The sequence below is a fragment of the Aethalodelphis obliquidens genome, unplaced genomic scaffold, assembly GCF_003676395.1.
Source record: "Aethalodelphis obliquidens isolate GAN/ISIS:26980383/991018 unplaced genomic scaffold, ASM367639v1 scaffold15, whole genome shotgun sequence".
NCBI classification, from domain to species: domain Eukaryota; kingdom Metazoa; phylum Chordata; class Mammalia; order Artiodactyla; family Delphinidae; genus Aethalodelphis; species Aethalodelphis obliquidens.
The window spans coordinates 14,396,445-14,409,101 of record NW_020837959.1 but is presented as its reverse complement, the minus strand read 5'-3'; the positions used below and the strand labels follow the sequence as shown (position 1 = coordinate 14,409,101).

The following is a 12,657-nucleotide window of genomic DNA, read 5'->3' as shown; positions in this document are numbered from 1 at the left end:
GCTTCCCTGAGAGTGCAGTTGAAAATAGACTGTCTAGATGGAGTGAAGGGAAGTCCCTTTTCAGAAAACAAAAAAGAATTCTAGAGTTCTTTATGTTCGGGAAGAGCATTTCAGCTTTTTAACCCCTGAATGTCATATATCTACGATTATCCAAAACAGAGATTTAACATTAATATAATGCAATGCAAATTAATTTTATAAATGTATTTCTTACCTCAAATTCTATTTCTCTTAGTTCAACTGAAGTCCCATTTAATAAACAGAAAAAAAGTTTAATGAAGAAAAAAATGGACCTGCTGATGGTAATTTGCAAGGGATGGAAAGGAGGTTAATGATGATCACTTTGGTAGTGTGTTATACATTACTTTTTAAAAATTGACAGGAGATAGGCTAAGTCTGGCCTTCTAATTTTCCTGATTGAGTTGGAGAAAGCTGTATCTCTATCGGATGATGTATAAGCCTGTGAAATTCTCTAAGGGATCCATGGGACAATTTATTAATATGAATCTCAGTCTCTAACTTAAAAAAAAAATCTCTTTATGTCCTCTATTATAACACTTCACCTTTTGCATATATAATCTTCATCGATATCTTATTAGTATTCCATAGATTTTTCTTTTTTCTCTCTTTTTTTTTGTAGTGGCAAGTACAGAGATTTCCCATATCTGCCCTGTCCCTGCACTCCCTAGCCTCCCCACTACCAACATTCCTTCACCAGAGTGATACTTTTGCTACAATTGATGAATCTACACTGACACATCATAGTCACCTGAAATCCATAGGTTTTTTAAAAATATATTTTATTTATTTATTGGCTGCATCAGGTCTTAGTTGCAGCACGTGGGATATTTCCTTGCGGTGCGTGTGTTCTTGTTGTGGCATGCGGGCTTCTCTCTAGTTGTGGCACGTGGACTCAAGGGTGCACGGGCTCTGTAATTTGCAGCACATGGACTCTTTCGTTGAGGCGCGCGAGCTCAGTAGTAGTGGCGTGCAGGCTTAGTCGCCCTCACGGCATGCGGGATCTTAGGTCCCCAACCAGTGATCGAACCCTCGTCCCCTGCATTGCAAGGTGGATTCTTTACCACTGGACCACCAGGGAAGTCCCCCGGAGTCCATAGCTTACGTTAGGGTTCACTCTTGGTGTTGTGCATTCTATGGTTTTGGACAAATATATAATGACATTTCCATCATTATGGTATCATACAGAGTATTTTCATTGTCCTAAAATCCTCTGTGCTCCACCAGTTCATCCCTCACTCCCACCTCCGCCCTCTGGCAGCCACTGCTCTTTTTATTGACTCCATAGTTTTGCCTTTCTGTCATATACTTAGAATCATAAAGTATGTGTAGCCTTTTCAGACTGGCTTCTTTCACTTAGTTACAAGCATTTAAGTTTCCTTCATGTTGTTTCATGTCTTGGTAGCTCATTTCTTTTTAGTGCTGAATAATACTCCACTGTCTGGATGAACCAGTCTATTTATCCATTCACCTACTGAAGGACGTTTTGGTTACTTCCAGGTTTTGACAGTTATGAATAAAACTTCCATAGATTCAGAAAAATTCCTTTCCTTCGAAATTAAGCATATAGTCAGTGAGTTGACTTCCAATATGCATCCGAACCAGATGGAAGAGTTACCTCCTTTGTTCTACTTCATACTCTCTCCATCTTTGCAGGAATTGCATTATTACTATTAGCATATTAATTTTTCCATCTTCTATTCACTTATTTTAAAGAATGCAGGAAAATGTAATAAAACACCAACATGGACCACAAACAAGTGCCATTATAAGGCAGACTTGGTTGTTTTATGGAAACTGAACCAGTTGACTGACAGGCAGAGATGGATGGCAATGCTTGATAGTGGCTGGATGAAAGTCTAAATCTGAAATAAGAAAAGCGGTTTGAGGGCAGCAGAGTAAAGGCTGCAGTCCTATAGGACACACAGATGTGTGCTAGAAATAGCCTGCCTGGCAATCTTGATTAACGAGTGAAGACTTAAGTTGACTGACTATTGAAAAATGATAAATGACACATACATACACACTAGTTGGTGAAAGGTGTGGAAACGTTGGTCTCAATTTAGAGAGAGTGGCATCTCTGACAGGATACGGGCAAGCTATACTACATAGTTTGATTCTGCGCTTTGCGTGGACACATGACATGGCGTTACATGTATCCTTACAGATCAGCTCATTCTGAAGAGCTTGCACCTCAGGCTTTCTGACCTAAACTACTAGATTTGGGTCAAAGGCCAGCTGCTCTTTCCCAATTGCTTCTCATCCAAAGCTGCCACCTTATCTTGGTTCCTCTGTGTAGTAGACAGTGGTCAGTAGTTAAATGCCATCAGCAGGCAGAACCCAGCAAAACCCACTGCAAAGTAAAAGAAGAAGAATATCCTTAGCTACCAAAGCTCAGGCGTAGTCAAAGGTTAGGAATCCAGAAAGAACCTACAGTTGAGTCAATGAAAGTATTAACCATCAGCGCAGTAAACAGGGTTCAGTGCACAAGTTAGGGAGCTGGCTGATCCTCAGTCCACAGGTGAGGTGACATACGACATGTGGTTGCCATGAAAGAGAAATGAAGGGATGGGAGTGGCAGGCAGAGTCTAATAGCCTCTTTGCTAAAATCCTCACAACTTCTCTGTTGCTTTCGTCACTGCACTCTCAGGATACAGCTTTTGTAAGTTCTTCCATTCTGGCCACTGTTCAAAGCCTTCAATACTTTTTTTTTTTTTTTTTGCGATACGCGGGCCTCTCACTGCTGTGGCCTCTCCGATTGCGGAGCACAGGCTCCGGATGCACAGGCTCAGCGGCTATGGCTCACGGGCCCACCCACTCCGCGGCATGTGGGATCCTGCCGGACCAGGGCACGAACCCGTGTGCCCTGCATCGGCAGGCGGATTTTCTACCACTGCACCACCAGGGAAGCCCCTTTCAATACCGTTTTATCTGTTCCTCTTGCAGAACTATTCCCTTCGTCCTTCTTTGATGCTCTTCCTTACTTTATGTAGGTCTTTGTTTCTGACATTATTTTCCTTCTCAATGAAGAACTGCTTTTAACATTTTTTGCAAAGCAAGTCCACCGGCAACAAAGTCCCTCAGTTTTTGTTTGTCTGAAAAAAATATTTCTCCTTCAGTTTTGAAAGATCATTTCACAAGGTACAGAATTCTAGGTTGGTGATTTTTTTTCTCTCAACACTTAAAATTTTTCACTCCACTCTCTTCTTGTTTGCATGATTTCTGAAGAGAAGTTGGATGTAATTCTTATCTTTATTCCTCTATAGCCAAAGTGTTTTTCTTTAATTTGAGAATAGTATACCTAGTTGTAGGAGTTGGGTTTTTTTTTTTTTGACATTAATTCTGCTTGGTGTTCTCTGAGCTTCCTGGACCTGTGGTTTGGTGTTTGACATTAATTGGGGGAAATTTTGAGTCATTATTGTTTTAAACGTTTCTTTTGTCCCTTTCTCTCTTGCTTCTCCTTCTGGAATTCTCAGTAAGCAGATGTGGAATCTTTTGTATTTGTTCCTCTGTCCTGGATATTCTGGTTTTTCTAGCCTTCGTTCTCTTTGCCTTTTGGCTTTTGTGGGTTCTGTTGATATATCCTCTAGCTCAGCAACTCCTCCCTCAGCTGTGGCCAGTCTGCTAATAAGCCCATCAGAGGCATTCTTCATTTCGTTTACCGTGCTTTTTATCTCTAGCGTTTCTTTTTGGTTCTTTCTGAGGATTTCCATCTCTCTGCTTACACTGCTCATCTGTTTTTGCATGCTGTCTACTTTATCCATTAGAGCCCTTGGTGTATTAATCATAGTTGCATTTAAATTCCTGGTCTGATCATTCCAACATCCCTGCCACATCTGGTTCTGACGCATGCTCTGTCTCTTCAAAAAAAATTTTGTTTTTGGCTTTTGGTGTGCCTTGTAACTTTTTTTGGATATGCAGACACAATGTCCTGGGTTAAAGGAACTGCTGTAACAAGGCCTTAGTAATGAGGTGGTGAGGTGTGAGGGCAGGCAGTTCCCACGATTAAGTCTCAATCCCCCAGTGAGCTTCTGCCTCTGGACCATGAACTTCACAAGTGTTTCTCATTTTTTTCTCCCCCCACCCCTTCCCTTATGTGGGACAGGATGGCTAGAGACAGCTGGAGCTGGGTATTTCTCTTCCCCCAGGTCAGTTAGGCTCAGTTAACACCCCAGCAGGTTAGACTCTAGTTAACTAGTTTCCCCCAAGGGCAAGCCTTGGAGTCTTGGGGTCTATTTCAAATTGGCTACTTTCCCCCCACCCCCAGCAGGAAGGCTGAGGGATTTTTCTCTGGTATTTTCTGTAGGATCCTGGTGGAGCTTCTGGAGGAAAATCTCACCGTGTTGTGAGTCCTCGCATGACTGGGTCCCCCTGTAGTTTCTAACTCTCATTGTCACACTGAGCCTGCAGCGATAGTCAGTTATAATTCTGGTTTTCCTCCCCAGGCACAGGTCCCCCTGGTGGTTTTGCTCTGGGAAGCCTCCATTTCCTCTCTTCACTGGGGGGGCCTCCCCAGTCTCGGGGGTGGCAGTTTGCCTAGTGACCTCCCCTCTCTTCCAGATGCAACAGGTCTCTCTTCCCTTTAAAAAAATCTACACTCACCCAAGTTATCTTATCCAATGCCATGGATTTTTTGTTTTCACTTTTTGGGGATCTTTTTTTTCTCCCAGATTTGGACAAGGCTGTCTCCTTCTTGGTTTCCCATTTCAGCTCAAGTTTCTTGACTGTGCAATTTAAATCGGGGTTTGCTGGCCGTCTCCAACTACTCTCTTTTATTTCCTCTTGAGGAGATAAAACTTACATGCCTTTTTTTACCATTGATCCCCAGTTCTTAGAAGGGTGTCTGATGGATGTTCAAAAAACACTTGTTTAAAAATGACTTATTTAATCATTCTGCTATTGCTGAACGTAGAATGTTTATAAATTCTATTATATTGTAATAAGCACTGCTCTGATAAACATGTGTACATAAATAGATTTGTACATATATGTGTCTATAATGACTTTTTTTTTTTTTTTTGCGGTACGCGGGCCTCTCGCTGCTGTGGCCTCTCCCGTTGCGGAGCACAGGCTCTGGACGCGCAGGCTCAGCAGCCATGGCTCACGGGCCCAGCCGCTCCGCGGCATGTGGGATCTTCCCGGACCGGGTCACGAACCCGTGTCCCCTGCATCGGCAGGCGGACTCTCAACCACTGCGCCACCAGGGAAGCCCCCCAGGGGACATTTTTGAGTAGCAAAGGTGGGCAGAGCCTGAGCCTCCTCTCTCCACCTTCTGGGGTGCGTGGGCTCAGAGCAAGTACTTTTGGCAGAGTTTGCAGCCAGGTACTAGTAAGTGGGTGCCTGCGCGCTGGACCCGGTGTGCTGTTTAGCCCGCCTACCCGCCTCCATCAGCTGCGCCTGCGGCCTTGCCTCACACCTGCCTGTGGCTCCTGGCAGCGTCCGCTCGGCCCCCCTTCGTCCGGCAGCCCTGCACCTTGCGCGCTGGCTTCGCCTCCCAGGCCTCTAACAGCTGCGCGTAGAGAGCGCTCCTCCCCTCCCCGCCTCCGACACTAGGCGTTCCCGGAAGGCGGCGTGGCTGGGGTAGACGCGGACGGAGCGGCCGCGGGTGCTCCACTCCAGGTTCCTACGGAGCGGAGGCGCCCGGGGCTCCAGACTCCCCGCCAGCGCCGGCAAGATGCTGCCGGCGTACCCGGAGGTGCCGCCCAGCCCGCTGCAGGACGCGAACCTCTGCTCCCGCCTGTTCTGGTGAGCGCCCCGCCTGAGCTGCGACATCCCGCTAACGCGGGCCTCTGCCGGACGCCGCCGGCGCCCTTTAGGGGGGCAGAGTGTTGGGCAGAGGGAGCGCTTTCCGCCGCCGCTGGAGCCTCCCCACGCCGACGGCGTGTTCCCCTTTGCGCCTGGGCGCGCGGGCAGGGCGGGAGCAGGCCCGGGGAGGGAGACCCGGCGACCTGGTGGCTGGGGCACAGGGTCTGCCTCCCTTGCCGCTAGTCGCCCCGCCAACCTGCAATGCCAGAGAGCAGGAGGCGGGGAGGCTGAGACCCGAGGCTGCCCCGGGGGCGTCACCACCCAGCTGGAGGAGGGACTGCAGTCCCTGCACCCCACCGTTAGCCGGCTTCCCCCATGCCGCTCAGGAATTCGCAGTTTTGAACTAAAGCTGTAGCCTTTTTACCCCAAAGCAATCAGCTTATTAACAACCTCCTGTATCTAGTTAGCGCCCTGGACCGCTGCCGGCTTCCAGTAATATCACCACCTCTTCCCATATATCTTATGTGACGGCGCGTTCCAACTGCACCGGGCTCCCTCTGTCCTTGTGTCTATGACCACGTCTCTCTCTGCCTCCCTCTCTCCGTGTGTGTCTTTCACTGTATGTCCTGGTACCTAATCATAGCAAATTTCGTGTTGGTGAAAAACACTTCTTTTTTATTTAAGGATTAAAAAACACTTATTTTTTATTTAATATTTATTTTATTCTTGAAGACGTTTTGATTGGGACACACAGCCACTACTGGAGTGTGTATTTGACCAGCTCCTTTCCCTATTTCGAATATTTCCACTTCCACCTTTGAGGACCACTCTGGGGATGGGGTCCCTGAAGCCTGCATGGTCCATATGGTCCATATGGTCCATATAAAGATATGGGGTCCATATCTTTAGCCTTTGGAGAAGCAGTGCATGGTCTTGATGCAGGTGGTCCTGCCTAGGAATCATTTGGTCCTGAAACCACTGAAGGTTCCTTGAACTGGGAGGAAACACACAGATAAAAAACGGCTCAGAGAGGTGAAGCTCTTAACTAAAGTTTTCCATCTAGTAGCTGGGACTACTAACAAGATGGGCCTGAAACTTGGGGCTTTTTTTTTTTTTTGGTTATTTATTTGGCTGCATTGGGTCTTAGCTGTGGCACACGGGATCTTTCGTTGCAACGCGTGGGCTTCTCTCTAGTTGTGGTTTGTGGGCTCCAGAGCGCGTGGGCTCAGTAGTTGCAACACACAGGCTTAGTTGTCCCGTGGCATGTGGGATCTTAGTTCAGCGACCAGGGATCGAACCCTTGTCCCCTGTATTGGAAGGTGGATTTTTTTTTTTTTTTTTTTTTTTTTTTTTAGCTGCGTTAGGTCTTCATTGCTGTGCACGGGCTTTTCTCTATAGTTGCGGCGAGCGGGGGCTACTCTTTGTTCTGGCTTCTCTTTTTGCGGAGCACAGGCTCTAGGCACGTGGGCTTCAGTAGTTGTAGCACTCGGGCTCAGTAGTTGCAGCATGTGGGCTCTAGGGCACAGGCTCAGTAGTTGTGGCGCACGGGCTTAGTTGCTCCACGGCATGTGGGATCTTCCCGGACCAGGGCTCGAGCCCGTGTCCCCTGCATTGGCAGGCGGATTCTTAACCACTGTGCCACCAGGGAAGTCCAAACCTTGGGGCTTTAATCACACTTGGGTGATTATTAGATCTTTTGTTTCTGGACCTTAACCCATTCATCTTTCCCGCAAATTCTGACGTTTTCTTTTTCTATGGGATGGTCTAGGGGATCCCCAGGGGATGGGAGCTCCTATGCTGATTTTGATTGTGGTGTATTCAGTGTGTGTAGCTACCTCTCTTGGCTATTTGATGGCCCTTAAGGCAAGAGGGGCCTAGAAGAAGGTGTATGGGTGTAGTTAAAGTAAATAACAACAAAGTAGACACATGTCTCCTTAACTTCAGGCAGGGCATGGAACTCTCCAAACACCTTCTGTTTGTGCATTTTCAAAATGTATGTGGGTGGAAATGGGAAGGTGAAGGCTTCTCATTGATTTTGGTAGGCACCCATTTCCAGTTTTCCTGCTGGAAGGAAAGGAGCTATTACCTCTTCTTTTACACCTGAAGTCACTGAAGCAGAGAGGTTGAGTAAGCTGCCTACCATCACGCAGCAAGTGAGTGGTGGTGCAGGATCCCAAACCAGGCGGTCTTGTTCTGGAGCCTCTGTTCCTTGTGTAGGTAACTGCTGTACTTGTCACCGAATTGGTCGCCTGGACTCATGCCGGGGTCCTAGCCCAGGCTAAGAACCCTTATCTTGGCTGGGGCGGTTGTTTTTCCATCCGGATTCCCACAGCCAATAATTAAACTGTTGATGAGTGTGGAACAGCACAAGCTTCATTCGATGGCCAAAGAATGGAGAAGCAGGAACTTAGTTCGCAAATCAACTTCTCAACCCAGTTTGGGCTGAGGCACTGTATGTATATAGGAGGGTCGAGGGAAAAGGGAGGGAATTGAGTCAAGAGAGGGAGGAATATTCATGACTTATCTGCAACAGGCTCTTGTAACAGGTGAAATAGCTCACCCATCCTCACATAGCTTGTAAATGACAGAACTAGGATTATGCCCAAAGCCCGGTTTCTTTTTTTTTTTATTATTTTAAAAAATTTTTTTATTTTTTGCGGTACACGGGCCTCTCACTGTTTTGGCCTCTCCCGTTGCGGAGTACAGGCTCTGGACGCGCAGGCTCAGCGGCCATGGCTCACGGGCCCAGCCACTCCACGGCATGTGGGATCTTCCCGGACCGGGGCACGAACCTGCGTCCCCTGCATTGGCAGGCGGACTCTCAACCACCGCGCCACCAGGGAAGCCCAAACCACAGAAATTTATTGTTTCACAGTTCTGGAAGCTAGAAGTCTGAAATCAAGATGTCAGGAGGTTCAAGATCTCTCTGAATCCTGCAAGGGGTGAGAAATGGAATATTGCCTGCCGTATCAGTAAACAAGGATGTCACACTCATCAGCGACTGCAGCGCTCCAGAATGAGCTGGTGAGCCCTGAGGAAACTCAGGAAGGGAAAGAATACCTGCCATCTAGCGGCCATCAGACTGCAGCCACTCCCTGTGGGGAGCCCCGAGGAAACTCAGGATGTGAAAACACAGGATACTGGCCCCAGATAGCTGAGGTGCATATCAAGGGAATGATTTCGGTGAGCCCAGACTCTTGCGTCTTCCCATACTTAGAAAAGCACTAAATTCCTTAACTTGGGATATCTGGTTTTCTTTAATTAACAGTAATCTTTTGTTCCTACTACTTGCCCTTTGTTGGAAAACTCCTGTATATCCTAGCTCCGCCTCGCCTCCTTGGAGCAGTTTTCTCGTAGTTACTTGAGATGCTGCCTGCTGGGCTTGAAGTCCTAAGAATACTGCAGAATAAAACAGCACTGTCAACTTTTAGATTGTGAATATATTTTTTTAGTCGATGGGGGAATCCTTCCTTGCCTCTGTTAGCTTCTGGCGGTTGCAGGCACACCTTGGCGTTCCGGCTTGTAGCTGCCATCACTCCAACCTCTGTCTCCGTCGTCGTGTGGTGGTTTTCTGTCTGTGTATCTGTCTCTGCATCTCTCACAAGGCCACCAATGATATTGGATTCAGGGCCGGCAGCCGACTCTGGCCTCTGTATCCGGAATTAAACACGGAATTAAATCTCGGAGACAGAGTTTTGGGTGAAGTAGAAAAGAATAGCTTTATTCTGTTGCCAGGCAAAGGGGGCCACAGTGGGCTAATGCCCTCAAAACTGTGTGTCCCAGCCTGGAGGGGGTAGTGAGAAGTTTTATATTAATGGTTCAAAGAGGGCGTGGTCAGCTGGTGGACAGTCTTCTGATTGGTTGGTGGGGAGGTAAGTGGGAGTCAACATCATCGACCTTCTGGTTCCAACTGGTCTGGGGTCTATGTGCTTAACCATTAACTTGTCCCACCTCGTGTGGGTTTCAGTATCTGCAAAACAGCTAAAAGATATCTCTCTGTGTATCCCTGAATGGGGAACCAGGACCCTGCCCGCAAGGCTGTACTATTGTTTCTCCTGACTGTTTCTCCTTGTCTCCCATCCCCTCCCTCCCCTAATTAACAACAGCTTGAACCTGCCTGTTGGAACGCAGGGAAGGTCGTGGAGGCTGAACGAAGCCTATTTCCTGTAATCAAAGAAATGTGTGACTCAGAAAGGCTTTTGAGCCCAGGAGCCCTGCAGGGTCCTGCTCAGTATCAGGCCCACCCTACTCCAGTGTGATCTCACCTTAATGGATTACATCTGCAACAACCCAATTTCCAAATAAAGTCACGTTTTGAGGTAACTGTGGTTAGGACTTCAACATAGCTTTTCTGTGGGGATACAGTTCACTCCATAACAAGTTCCACGGTTAGTATGATCCTCCAGGGTGTTAGGACCCAGACTCCTTCTCTCTTGTTACTCCTCTGCCTGTGGCCTTGACCCAGCTGGTAACCTCCGAGGCCTAGGCCGTGGGGTGGATGAAGGTCCCAGACGTTGTCACTTTCCACCGGCCTGGATGTAGTCACATGGCTACATCTATCTGCTCGGGGGGCTGGAGAGAGAGGGCCTCCTTCCAGGCTGCCAGGTGCCAGCTGAAATCTGGGGTTTGTTACCTCAGAAGAACGAGAGCAGATTTGGGGGACAGCCAGCAGTCTTTGCCACACATTCACAGTTCTTGGGGGGTGGAGAGTGGGCAGCGAGGGTGGTATTTCTCTACCACTGTAGGTTTCCTTGTTGAAATATGTGCAGCATTTGCAGGGCAAGAGGGAGTTTTCCTATATATGATTATGTTAGTTCAGTACTGGTTCGCAGGACTTGGTCTGTTCAGCTGAATTGCATTGAATAGCTCCTAAGTGGTATGAAAATAATAAGGGGGAGATGCGGCCATTCCTGCTGTCGAGGAGAGAGGGCACTGACTAAGGAGAGACAAGTGATTGTGAATAGATGCTTGTAAACTATTTTTTAAGAGATAGAAACTTAATAAGAGCATTTCATTTTTAGAGCAATGATTTGAGTGATAGTTAATGACAAGCAGTGATATTGAGTTAACGTGCGTGAGAAGACCAGAGTATACTTAAGTGCCCAGGAAAAGGTCACGACTCAAAACAGGCAGAGCCAGGGTTTTCGTTGAGTCTCTGCCATTTGTCTTGTGTCCCCAGCCTGTCCTGTGCCACCTGATTCCTGAAGGCCTGGGAATGACCTTCCTCTCTGTGTTCCTAGTATGTCACATGGTGCTTGGGATATGGTGGGATTCAGGAAATATTTATGGAATCAGTTCCTACCAACTCCAGCTCCCCTGTTTGTTGTTAGTGACACAAAAGTAAAACAATAAAAATGTCCAGGTTTTACATGTGTTGGAGTTTGCAGCCGTATTTTCTCCTTAAGGAGGATCTAGTAAACCAGTATCCTTGTTGAGAAAGTTACAACTTTTCTCATGGCCTGGAAGTCTTTATTTTATTTATATTTATATATATATATACACACATACACACACAAACATATGTAATATATATAATATATATAATAATCTATACAGGTATACTATGTATACTGTATGATTGTATATACTATATGCTATAATAATAGTATATATTATTCTATATATTATTTAGTATCTTCTGATGTGAACCAACATTTTAAATATAGTTGGCAAAATGATATCTAAGCTGTATAAAGTTTTTTCTTGCAAATTCCAGGAAAGCGATTATTTTTGTTTGCGTTTTGTTCCTGCAGTTTAAACAACCTGTTTTTCCTTTTCTGTAGACTTTTCCGTTACTTGATGAGGTATCCCAGTGCAACCCTCAGCTGCCATCAGATGGTAAAACCGTAGTGGACGTGCAAGATTTCACTACCTTTTGGGATGAGGTAACAAATTCTTCATTCTAAGATCTTGACTGCTAACAGACAACTGAAGACATAGATTTTTCAGAGAATTTTCAGACTTTACTCATGTTGTAAAGTGTGATTTGCTCATTTACTGGAAGTATGTTATAAAAATTCTCAAAATCAGGAATAGGTTTGCAACTACTGGAGATTAAGTATAAAATCAGCCTAAGACGTTTGACATGTTGCTCTCTATCTCATTTTCAGGAGAGCTTTCAAAGTATTAGCACATTTTGAACTTCAAGTACATACGTTTGTAATGTTAGACTTTATAGGATTGGACAGACAAAATGCTGCAGTATGGAATGGGTTAACTAACAGGTACATAAACAGTTGTTACAGACCAGAGGCTTTGGGGAATCAGTGTACGTTTTTTGCCTTGAATTCTCAGATCATCTTATTACATATGGAGTGAAGCCGTCTATCTTCATACAGATCTTTACTGTCGGGCAGGGTGGAGGCTCCCCATCCTAAGCTTCTAGATGGTTCTGGCTACTTTGGTGGCAGCCAGGGACGGGGAGGCGACAGCAGGAGGACATAGTGAGCACCCGTGATTCCCAGTTGGAGGGTTGCACTGTGTGGCAAGCTGACAGGGAGAACTGGTGATTTTCCAACACTTGGTTTATTTATGATGTGCAGGCAAAGAGAAAACACAGGGTCTGCTCTCAAGAAGTTGTCAGTATTGCACACCCTGTGCAGCCCCTTTACCGACGACCGAAACGTGCCCCCTTCCCCCTGGTTTCATGGTCCTCTGTGCACATGGATTTTCCTCCAGCGTGGTATTTCTCATCATAATGCACATTTATGGAAAGCACCATTAAAGTTCCATTATAAAGGCGACTCTGTGAATGCTAACACGTACTTTGAATGACCCATTACCAAATTTCTTTTGTACCAAACTATGTAGCATTTTAAAATGAGCTCCTTTGTTCTTCTTTCAAGAACTTAGTAACATGTTCTCAGACTTCTGTGCAACTTGCATTATGCTACA

The 12,657-nt window shown here is 46.3% G+C and overlaps 1 protein-coding gene across 1 annotated transcript in view; it reads left to right on the top strand.

Annotated features, from left to right (window-relative positions):
• The window catches only part of LOC113625296 (multidrug resistance-associated protein 4-like), a 167,319-nt gene that overhangs the window by 28,420 nt on the left and 126,242 nt on the right, over positions 1 to 12,657 (top strand). Inside the window, 2 exon segments of the mRNA XM_027115725.1 lie at positions 5,585 to 5,763; positions 11,547 to 11,648. Of these exon segments, the coding sequence (XP_026971526.1) occupies positions 5,585 to 5,763; positions 11,547 to 11,648 (281 nt within the window).